The sequence below is a fragment of the Anticarsia gemmatalis genome, chromosome Z (genome assembly GCF_050436995.1).
Source record: "Anticarsia gemmatalis isolate Benzon Research Colony breed Stoneville strain chromosome Z, ilAntGemm2 primary, whole genome shotgun sequence".
NCBI lineage: Eukaryota > Metazoa > Arthropoda > Insecta > Lepidoptera > Erebidae > Anticarsia > Anticarsia gemmatalis.
Genome location: NC_134776.1, coordinates 7,473,338 through 7,485,686, shown reverse-complemented (window position 1 = coordinate 7,485,686; position 12,349 = coordinate 7,473,338). Strand labels below are relative to the sequence as shown.

Genomic DNA, 12,349 nt, shown 5'->3' with positions numbered 1-12,349 from the left:
GACAACGATTCATCCATAAGAAACTGTATTATTGTATTATCCACTTAATCTTAAAAAGGCCCAAGAACATATTACAGACTTTGAACAAACTTAATTAGTGTTAACATTAAGTAATATTTTTGACACTAGAGAACTACTGACCCTAGGATTAACCCTTCCGCTGCGACTTACCCCACAATTACTTTTAAACGACTACGCGACTCGTTACACGTGACGTATCGCCCACGCTTTTCTTAAGCAGATGTATTTCATTTCCATAACCATCGACAAAAAGACTCTGAAAAAAAAATCGGCGTCTGATTTCAAATTAAGTTTAACTTTTCAATAGACAACATAAAATGTCAAGTACCTACGATTACCTTCAAAAAGTATAAAAGTTATTTTTGAAGTGAAGGATTACTCATAATATTACCAAGCACTGTTATTAATGTGCCATCAAACCAACGTTTGATAACAATAGATATCCAACATGAACACCATGTAATGAAAAGTCGAATCAATATTCAAACTAGGACGATTCTACGTCCAATAGATGTAAGCAAATTTCGCAACGTCCCTTTCCCAACCTGTTCCGTTTCCTATGTCTGCATAATAGATAAACTTATATACGTATGTAAATAAGTACTCCACAGGCTATAGTATGGACCCCGATATATAGTTTAAAGCTATAGTTATACATTGGCTTGACAATACTAGCCTCCCCCATACCAGGATATTTTACTTTCTCTGGACGAGGCCCCTTAGGCGCGTCCTGAACGCCACCCGCGCGGGTGGCCACCCCTCTCCCCCCTCTGGCCACCCTCGGACGCCCCCCTCACGCATAGTACACACCATACAGAGAGCGAACTAACTCTGCTGCCAACCTCTATAAACTCGTTCATACGTGTTCTTGTATAGATAGGTACTTATTTAAATACGCAATTTGGAGCCCACCTATGCAATAAATGCGTATGTACCGAGCTTAAATCAATTTGGCGTGTAATTTTATTTGGTTTAAGCTGATTTAATTTGAACGGACGCCGGTTGTTGACTGTTGTTTTGAATTGTTTCATTTGCCTACTCTTAGTTGCTAGCACTAACTAGGCGTGCTATAGTTTCCATAACTTTATTAATGTCGCTTATAAAAATATATAGACGATCATTAGTTTGGTGACGTATCGAGTTGGTGATTTTTTTTCAGATATTGATGGATACTGCGTCCGCAGCGCGATGCTGTAATACGTAACAGCTGGCCTGTAACATTCTTTATGTAGGTAAAATATAATATGTACTTAGTAATTATTCCTCATCGTGAAGAGATTCTTACTAAATACAGGTAAAAATATTATTTTACAAGTGTATTTCTCACCTGATGCTACTAAATAGTGTTCACTCTACTCCGGGCCTTAAAGCCACAATTTTATTAAAGAATTCAAGGAATTCAATACGCTCAAGTGGTGCTGAGAGGAAATAGAATGCCGGTCAAGTGTGAGCCGTACTAAATACTTCAGTACGTTCTGCGCAGTGTATTATAAAATAATTGCGTTTATTTATTTTTTCATTTTGAACGGTGAGAATTTATGAGAGGTTTTTAAGTTTGTGGTCAAGTCAACTCTTTTAGATTTTGTTAGCCATATACCGTACCTACCGGGAAAGTAATTGGCTACACTAAATAATTAATTTCATGGTTTATGGCCATCGTTAATTATAGTTTAATATTTATTTCTCTATAAACTGTAACAACTAGGAATATAATGTAAAGTCACATTACGGATTTTTCGAAATATTTTTGTTCTTGTGGTGCTTGTGAGTTGAAAATAATGTTTCAGAGCTAATGGCGCTAAGCTATTAGCAATGGTTTTAATAGTTTTCCTGTCCGAATGTCGCTTCAAAGTAACATTATCGTGCCAACGAACATTAGTGAAAACATGCGTATAGATACTTAGCCTATTACCTACATTTCAGGTGTTTATAATGTGTATATTTTTTGTGATCAATCTAATACATGTGTTTAAAAATATATACCGATCTGTAGCGCGTTTGTTTAAGTCAATACTATCGAGTTTAGATGTGCTGCAAAAATTGTTCCCATAGAGTCCGCTAGAGGCGCTGCTCAAATTTTCATACAAACTTTGTCAATAGCTAGCCGATTGTCGATAGTCGACAGTGACAGAGAACCGCGATTCCTATTCTTTCTAAACCTTTTTGTCTATTTCTACTAGCAATTTACTGTTTTCGCTAGACAAGCAGGTTTATAGATGAATTTAAGCAAAATATCTGATTCAGGCAAGTTTGCTAAATATAGGATATTAAATGTTTTTTTGACTACTCGTTTCATTTGATTACGATGAATAAGTAGGTATCTACATATTTAAAACCTGTACCTTTGCTTCCATAAGCTTCGGTTACGCTTGCGGAATTCCATAGCATCACCCCACCTACTAAATTTGATAGTAAATAAAAGGACTGTGATAGTTTTTTAAGACTATTGTAATTAGAAACTTTACATAGGAGGTGAACATGCGTACATCATCGTTAAAATATAAATAGGTCTCCTTCTTAAAGCATAGGCATAATGTTCCTGGAAGTTATTTAGTTTTATTGATCAAGTTTTGCTATTCAGATCTTTTCCAAAAAAAAGGAGACATTTAATAGGTCTTGAACTTAGGCACATGTTTTTCTCTGAATGATAAATGAATCAATTTTCCTTTAACTTATGCAGTCGCGGATTTCCCCATATTATTATTTATCCTTGTGATCAAGTGTTATCATTATTTTTAGGTCTAACGTCATTTTTAATTCTAGTTACAAAATTTCAGGCAGTTATACATTTTATATCCGGTGTAATAATTTCTACAGTATAGGTACACTTACGTAATTATAAAGAAAATCATTGGCCATTTGAGCTGCAGAAAGTATTCTTGTCCTTCAGTATCTACCTTATGTTTGTTTAAGTATGTAACTTCCTATCTTTAATACCTAGTATTTATTTATCATGTGACTGTAGTCACCGTTCAGTCAAGAGTTTAGTTTTATCTATACATATCTACAATCGTTCTAGTAGATTTAATACCTGCTTATACATTTACTGATTGCTGAAATTGTAAGGAGATACCTTACCATAGATAGAACCTTCTAACATTGTGTGTCTGGTGTAATCTGAACACAGCAAGCAGCAAACAACAAACCGCACGAATGGCGAGGAATAAATACGATTGTGAGTCTGTGAAAGAAGTGCACGTGAAGTAGATATTAAAACTTGCAGCGGCTTGTTTCTATACTCAGGCACTCAAAGTTATATGGCGCGTTCACAAACAATCTCCTGTAGAGTCCAAACCGTCCATCTGTTGGCCGGAACACAAAATGTGTTGGTAACACGTGATGAATGGCCGAGAGAACCACATGTACGCATAAACTTCACAATAGGGCCACGGGAAGATGTTGGCCTGTGGTCCGCTTGACACGTGATTCAAAAACACCCTCGTGCTAATCTATTTTGTTTTAATGTAGGTATATGGCTTGGTTTTAATACAATTGAGAGCATAGGAACAAATATTTCTACTTGTTATGATTGCAAGCGGTGGCTGATTTACAATTTTGGATTCCTTTGGCTTTGATTTGATATTAAAAAAGCTTGATAGGAATTGTGTGATGAGATTATCATCATTATAACTTTCAAAGATCTGGTACGATCATACAAAAGTGACGCATCACTGCGTCACTTTTGTATGATCTGTTTCTCTCTTGGTGCAAACCAAACAGCAAAGACTTGAGTACGAGGACGGGCAGCATTCAAGGTTTTTGCGTAGAACACCTAGGTATTTAGGAGGATGCGTCTGAAACCCAGTTGCAACTCTTTATATCTGCACACTCTTCTTGCGTCCTTTCTATGCCATATCTATTTATTATTGCAACTGTAGCCATATCGTAGTTTATTGAGACTAGTTATTGTTTTTACTGCAATAAAGCTTCTGAAAAATCCTAAAAAATCTATAAATTTCAATAAAATCGACCCAGTACTTTCTTCGTGACAGATTAACAAACACACATCCATCCATGCTTACGAATTTTCGCATTCAAGAATAATATTAGTCGGATAAAAGTTTATTTTGTGTGTGAGAGTGTTTCAGTAGTTATTTGAACAAAATTGTATCTGCCTTCATGAAAATTAGTAGGTATACGAATACCTACCCAATTTCAATCTTACTTTACCGGTCTAGGTGACATCTAACAAATTAAATCTAAGTAGAAAAGTTCCCACAACTCATCTATGCATAATATGCATTTGTTTTCAAATCATGTAAGCCTATTTTCCATAAGATACTTACCTCAGTACTATATTATTATATCTAGCTACCCATTTGCTAACCCTTTAGGTATGACCTTTGCCCCTAGCCCTAATACACACTAGCGTTCCGCTCGAGTAGTTCTCCGTCTAATCACTTTCAAACTTTACTGTACATACCACATCGCTGAGATCCGACAGATTAGGAACTACTGTTATACTCACCTACGATTATAGTATTATCTAAGAAATGGTTCTTAAAAAATCAACGCCAATATTTTATTCATGGATATATTTTATTAGAATACTAAACAGATTACAATCATTAATACTTACATCATGTATTTTATGTATAAAATTTAATGGCTTTATATTTATTAACGCTTAGATAATTGAAATAGTAGAGTAAAAAGGATGTAAGGCGAAAAATGAAACGTCATTTGAGAGGAGAAAGATTTAATAAATAGATATAATAATTTTAATCTAAAACAGAGTACCAGAACTAGAAGGTCAATTTTAAAGAAAATGATGTTAGGAATCACAAATTGACTACAGAACAATAAATTGCCATGACAAATGTATTCGTATATTAAGCAATGTTGGAGCCAAATATTCATAGTATAAGTCGACGTTACAGCCAACGTTTAAGTTCAATAAGGGTACAATCGTCAAAGAGCAGGGTGCTATTAGTGAATCAAAGACGTGTTCATTTTAAAGGTCGATCGCGACGCGGCGACGACGGCCGAACAAGCGGGAGTGTACGCCGAGTGTAAGAGCACGTAACTCCGAGAACGGATACAATTCAAGCGATTGATATGTAATACACAACGGTTAGATAGTGAATACACGTAATAATAGACATCGGAGTAAGTCCGTGTCATAATACTCTTCGTCACGACTTAGGTACTACCGCTCTTGTACATTTTGGTCCTTGAAGCAGTTCGAGAGTTCTTTGCACGAGTTCCCTGCTCGGGTCATCGCGGCAGGCTGCAATGTCCAGTCTCTTTGCGAGACTACAAAATTTAAATTTGTTCGCATTAACGTCAAGTATCCTTGCTATATGATATTGACGTTCGTTGATTTTAAATGATTGTGCTAATAATTAAAAAGAACTATTTATGTTCCCGAATTAATATGTAATCGTTAGACATTTTAACAGCATGCCTGCCGCTCTTCTCGAGTCAATAGCACCCTGGGTTAAGATAAGAATATTTTCTAAGATACCATACACCTTTACGTATTAAATAATAACTTTATGCTAAACATATTAGGTATTAGTTATTGATACTTACAAAAAAGTAAAATATTTTATACTCGTAGCTTTAGTTCAGTGTAAGGATTGCTAGCGATTGTACCGACAAACTCACTTATATTGTGATGTGTAGTAGTGTGTAGGTGTCCCTCGATCCCGTCTGTGTCTGCCTCCGTGTATATAAAGATGTGATACGAGAATGTACCCTTGTGATGTAACGTATATTGTGCATGAGCTGAGCGTCAAGTTCGAATAGTCGGTACAACATGCTTCAATACTTTCTATATTATCCGATGGCACTCGAGTACGTCTCACAGCTAAACTATCGCTACTGAGCCAATAACAACAATCCTTTAATTTCATAGGACATTTTATGCACCATAGATTACAAGTGATATTATATTAAACAGTGAATAACTCAAAAGGCATATAAGCATACGTGGGAAAGAGCAAAACCCTGCCTAAATAGATGTTAGGGACAAATTGTAAGTTTAAAATTCATAAAAACCGCCATTATGCGCCGCTAAAATAAATAAGTTTCAAAGCGTTCTAGATCGTAATGTAAAAATTAGCACCAATTAATGCTAGCAATACTCTAGAGCGGTGCTAAATTTAACTATGTTTACTCTCAACCTGAATTTCAACGGTTGTTTCAAATAGTGGAGGTTTAACTACGCAACGTAGTCGAGTCGTCTACGGCTTAAATTACTGGAAGACAGTAAATCAATCTGCGGTATCAAGTAAAATGAGCTATAATGACTAGGACGCGGGGCACATAGCGTTTTAAACGAAACCCTATCTAATATTGGGTAAATAACCTATCTACCTAAGCTTACAAATGTGAGGTGATTTGCTTACACGGCGCGGCACTGACAGTCAATGTGTGTGGATACTTAATATTAAATTTAATAAATAACAACAAAATCATTGCTCTCGGTATTGCTGGCATTAATCTTGGAAGCACTTGGGACGGGGGAGTGCAACGTTGCCGCTCGGCGCGGGGTGATGCGCGCGCGCTATGTTGCCGCACCGTGCGGCCACGTCGCACACAATAGTTTTTTTTACACTTGACAACCCGGAGGTTGTCAATTTTATCTGCAATGTTTCTACACCCCTTCAATATTATTGTACGGCACGTCAATGTATAGCAAATCACCTTACCCCTATGTTAAAGCAAATTTCAGACTGAAAATACGAAACTGATTATGGAATCAACTGCACAGTTGGAAAGTTTTATAAAGAGTTTGTAGAAAGAGTAGAAATAAACGAGATAGTCGATTATGTTGGAGAAACGAGGGATATTACAATTAACTCTTATAAACATCTATTCTGCTAACTCTAAGTTAAAATACAAGGTTTCAAACAACGTTAATTTCTTTAAACACTTAGGATATAATAAAAGGCGTCGACTGGGATGATCCGCACACGTTTACAATATTTAAACATGTAAATACCGAAAATGACACAGATATAAAACCTGACCGAACACCTAATAAACTGTACATAAAATTTAAAATTATATATTAAAAATATTGATCTTCTATTATTAGCTTTACTTCGTTCAATGATACATTATTGCAGTATTTCGTACTGAGACATTCAACAACACCAATATTTTAGATATTTATGTCATTTAGCGATATGTAAAATTACTGAGACAATATAATATATTAGTAAGTATATGAGGCATTCGTAAACATACGAAACTATCATTATTAATATGTAGAAGACACGTGGATATATGTATGTAACTGTTTGGTGCAAGTAGTATTATCACTATTAACTTGGTGGGATTTAGATTTACTATATAACTATTATCAGAATCAGTGTTTGTGTGAGAGCAAGATTTCAGAAGTATATGTACATAGACACATATAATATGTTGAGGGAGTGAACAGAAGTGACGCCTGTGTTGTTCTACAACAATATTCCATATGCCATCAATTCCACAATAAACTCACTATTAGTAAAAAATACGTACAAACGGTCATTGTGCGAGAAAACAAAAATAATTGTGCATTTGATTCAATACTCCGTTCAGTGAGATGGCTAAGAAGCAAAATAAAAATGTCGATCAATTAAAATTTGTATTGTATAATATATAAAAAATGAGAATTCATCCGTAATACATTGATATAAAGCTAATAGATTTAAAAAAAGAGAAATAAAATTAAAGCGTGCTTAAAATATTAGTATTAGTTAAAAAGCTTAGTGATAAAACAAATATAAAATATGCCACAACAATTGCGTTAGTAAACATGGCGAAACATTGCAAATTGTGATATTTTGTAAAATAACGTAAAATAACATAACGTACATTGTGTATTGTGTCATTCACTTACTATTTATATGTAGTCATTATAACAAAAAACGATTACTGTATGACATTTACTCACTATCTGCTACAAAATGACAATATCGATATTTCAACGTTATAAATATAAGTTTAGTAATTGTATATTTTCACTAACTGTGAATATTATATGATAAACCTATGAATATTTAATCGTATTGGGACAAACTCGATACAATCTGGACTCCTTCATACAACTCCATCAATTTTTGGTGTTATAAAAACTACATAATACCCTAAAACAGAATCTATTACAATCCGCAAGGATTTAAGATTATATCAGCGGGACAGCGAACAAGCACTAAATCTATTCATATTTGTTTAACTGCATATAAATACTTGTGATGTAGTGATAAATACTTCAAATAAATATGTATGTCGTTAAATAGTTTATCTTATTATAATCTTAAAAGAGTCAATAACTACCAATTATGTGTATACCAATAATGCTTACTGTTGGGCATTTATCGGAGTGACGGAGTGCGCCGCTGCGATCATAACGCGATTCATTAGAATGTCTGGAAGACAAGGTTACTTGGTGGTCACGCCTGAGCACGAGCTCTGAGTGTATTACTGTATTACTGTATCACTGTATTACTGTATCACTGTATTACTGCATGTCTGTATGTATATTATGTGTGTATGTATCGTGTGTCATATATGTGTGTTTGTATCACTGTCACTGTGTGTCTGGATTAACTCATCTGCTCATTGTATGTGTACTAAATCAATATTATTGCTTGGACATTACAAATTCAGTCTATTTAAACTATCTACTATTAAATATAATGTGAATTCTATAGAATATTGTATAATATATTAACGGTATCGCAGCGGCGCGTTAACAACGGCGCAAACCAACACAACAACTAGTTAGTTCAGTCGAAGCATCACCAAGCGTTTGGTTCAGGGCTTTCGTAGAAAGACCACGGCTAACGAGAGGGGCGGGATCTCTAAACATCTATTATATATCATAACCATTAATTGCAGTCTTACATGCTTTTGCAAAATTATAAATTAGCAGAACTTTTTGTACAGCACTCTCCAATTATAATAACGTACTAATTATGTCAATTGAATCGAGTCACATCGAATGGGTGGTCCCCCTGCGGCCGCCCTAAAGCCGAGCACGCATAAAACGATACTAATAACCGCAGGATATCAAAAACTCAACAGTCCACTAATGTCTATTGTTACATTTTACACTAACCATATTTAAAAACCCTTACAAATCATTTTACAACAAAATAATTGAATAATAATACTTAGGCTGACTCGGGACTATAATTATGATTTTAATTTTTTTTTACTCATCATTAAAACTAAACCTTAATAATATCAGCTACGCGAATAGATCAGCATGAATATTCATTACAATATAAATTAATAATAACTGTATATTATTATATTTGTCTGTATCGTTTGTTGCGTAAATGTCTTCCTAAAATTGTGCTATAAAATCGCTGTCTTTTCAATGCTAGCATGTCAATACATTATAGAGGTTAACATATATTATTACACGTATTTAGAATATTTTAAGGCCTGCAATGTAACTATGCAAACAGCTCCTGGCTCTGACAAAATACATTGGACACGTTTACTTGCGAAGTAAACTTCACATGTAATTGATTACACTACTTCTAATGTTGATTGGAAGACTGCGAATGTAAATTCTCAGTCGAATGTTCAGTGTATTTTCTCACGCCAGCAGCCGCGTTTATGAAAGCGTATGCTGACACAATGCGCTATTTGTGTCCCGTTGAGACTAGCAGTGATAAGACAGCTGTACAACCTTCTATTATTGAACCATAGCTACGCAACCGCATACGCACAGTGCTGAGTCTCTGTTGTCATTATCGCCATCTAGCGGCGGAGGAACGCAATCAGTCAGCAGCGACATCTGCGCCAAAAAAGACTAACTATCACCACAACTATTGGAGTTCTAATCGCCTTCGGTTCACATCAAACAGTCTTCACCGATAGGTTCGCTACGCTAACTACTTTCCTAATATTCGAGATGGTTCTACTAAGGCACTGCGCGTATGTTGTTACCTCCCCATTCATTTCTCAAGGCATGACAAAAACTCGTCACATATTGTAAAGAAATATGAAAGTTATCTATTTTATAACTACTACGGCGTTAGCTTGTCTGTCAGATAAGACTATCGATTACTTTATTATATAAAATGTATTGAGATACAGAATAGTAATGTCAAATAGCTGCAAGATCAGTATGGCTGCATACGACATACGAGTTAATTTGAATCAATTAGATCTATAAACTCCTAAAGTCATACATCCACGTAGTGATTGTTGAAACATTCAATATTTGTAGATATAATAAATTATTTTCGATAATATAGGGACAATAGTTGGATAAAATTTAGACGCGATATAAGCGGGCGGGCGAGATGAAAGCACGCGCGCGTTTTGTACTGTGTCGACGATCATCGTATTGATGTTTTTATATGTGAACTATGCACAGTTGCAAGCTACATTATCTCTGGCAAATTTAGTAATTATATATCACACTCGATAGTGGTCCAAGTTATAGCAAGAATACCGTTGATTTACATTCATTGTATCAATAAAACTCTGATTAGAAACAAATATGTCGTATCGAGTACTTGAAAACGGCGCATTCTTTCCCGTCGGCGACAACTCGACGAATACAGCGCTCGAAACTTGGCGAGCGAACATTCGAGAAGCCGAGATGGCCGATAGAACGATTACTCACTAGCCCGCTTATAAGATAAGCCGCAAAATGTTTGTGGGCAGAGAATGTGTATTAACCTAACTAGTATTATTGGGAAAAATCTTTAAACACTATACACATTACAGTCGCACATACTTTGTCCTGCTGTTTGATTGTTATAGTTTAGAATTGGAAGTTTTTACAATAGATGGAAGCCGCCGCCGTCAACCAATATACTGGCGTGGCCCCTGGTTACTCCGGGTCGGCCACACTACCTACCATCACAGTTCTTGTGTTGTTGACGACGTCCCTCCGATTAGAATAGATCAGAACATGCAGAGGAATTAGATCTCAGACATTAATACTCATTTCTAGGATAACTTTAAACATCTCAAATACTAACACTTCGTAATAATCTATCTACACTCTTTGGAATTATTGCTGAATTTCCATAACTGTAAATATTTTTCATTTGAACTATGTCATCAATGTTTGTACTATACATTTTCTAGTACGGTTCCCAATATAGTTATTGACCTCGTGGTATTTTGTACGTTACACACCGAAGTCCAAGAACAGCACAACCTTAACTTACGATTTCTGAGGAAGCCTTGATCGATTGTCATTCGCGACATCAATTATATCGACGACGAATATTATTGCTTATGTCATGTAAGCGTAGACAGAGTTCGAGAGTCATAAGAATTGTGAATACACTGATACATTATCTACTAATATAATCTTACTTTATGGAAACAGCGAAGTGTAGCAACAGCCAAGCAACAGGACAACAAACGGTTTCAATGTGTAACCAACGCTTTACGACGCGCACTAGCTCTTACAAGCATTGTAATAAGGGTGATATTTTACAACAGTTTTATGTTAGTGTGGATAGACTGAGTGGTACTCAATGCGTAGTAAGATTTAATATTTAAGGTATCACTGTGATTGCGGGTCGCATTGCAGCAGCCGCACAATGGAGGGGTCGCTCTTGGCGCCCTCTATGAATTCTTCGAGGGAAAGTTTCCCGTCTTTGTTTCTGTCCATCTGTCGAAATATTTTGTCCGTTCGCTTCTCTGGCGTCGACTCGTCTTCTGGCATCTTCATCACCGAACCAACCATTTTGTAAATGGCCTGGAATTCAACAAATTTTATTTACATATGGAGACCCAAACAGCATTCATGTCAAAACAAAATAAGTTACCAATACATTTCCAGAACTACTTTAATATTGCCGCGTTGTATAATAATAAAACTGAAGGTTAGTTTACTAAATATATCCATTCAAATCTATTTATCAATACTGAACAAAGCATCGTTACGAATGAAGTAATAAATGATGCATAGACCGCTGCACTATTCACATGGACAGCGAATTCCCATGAAGGTATACTAGAATACATCGCAATAATTATTGTTTACTCAAACTACAGCTGGGCTATTACATGTCAATTGAGTCGTGAATAATTCAGTCTAATTACCTATAAAATCGAGCTTAACGAGTAGTTTCGTAGTGTTTCGATACACTACCACGAAACAGCGTATTACCAAGCATCGTTGTAGAAAATTGCAACCAATAATTGCCCATAACTTATGCATCCAAGTTGAAAGCAGGTACTTTAAGCTTTATGCATTCTTAATTGTTAAAGTAAGCGAACTAACTTTAGTTCCTCTCAAAAGAAAATATAAGTACCCACTTTCAGGAATAGCGGAGTCGAGTACCCATTTCCACGTCCTCCGCTCCGCGGCTTAAGCAGCTTTGTTTTTATTGAGAATTTTATAAGA

General features: G+C 35.6%; 1 protein-coding gene across 4 annotated transcripts in view; it reads right to left on the bottom strand.

Annotated features, from left to right (window-relative positions):
* Positions 1 to 4,703: 4,703 nt before the first annotated feature.
* Nca (neurocalcin homolog) overlaps positions 4,704 to 12,349 on the bottom strand; it is a 98,309-nt gene continuing 90,663 nt past the window's right edge. For all 4 annotated transcript variants that reach the window (XM_076134489.1, XM_076134490.1, XM_076134491.1 and 1 more), the window contains one exon: positions 4,704 to 11,698. In XM_076134489.1, coding sequence (XP_075990604.1) covers positions 11,504 to 11,698 — 195 coding nt within the window. In that variant the 3' untranslated portion in view covers positions 4,704 to 11,503. The remainder of the gene's footprint in view (positions 11,699 to 12,349) is intronic.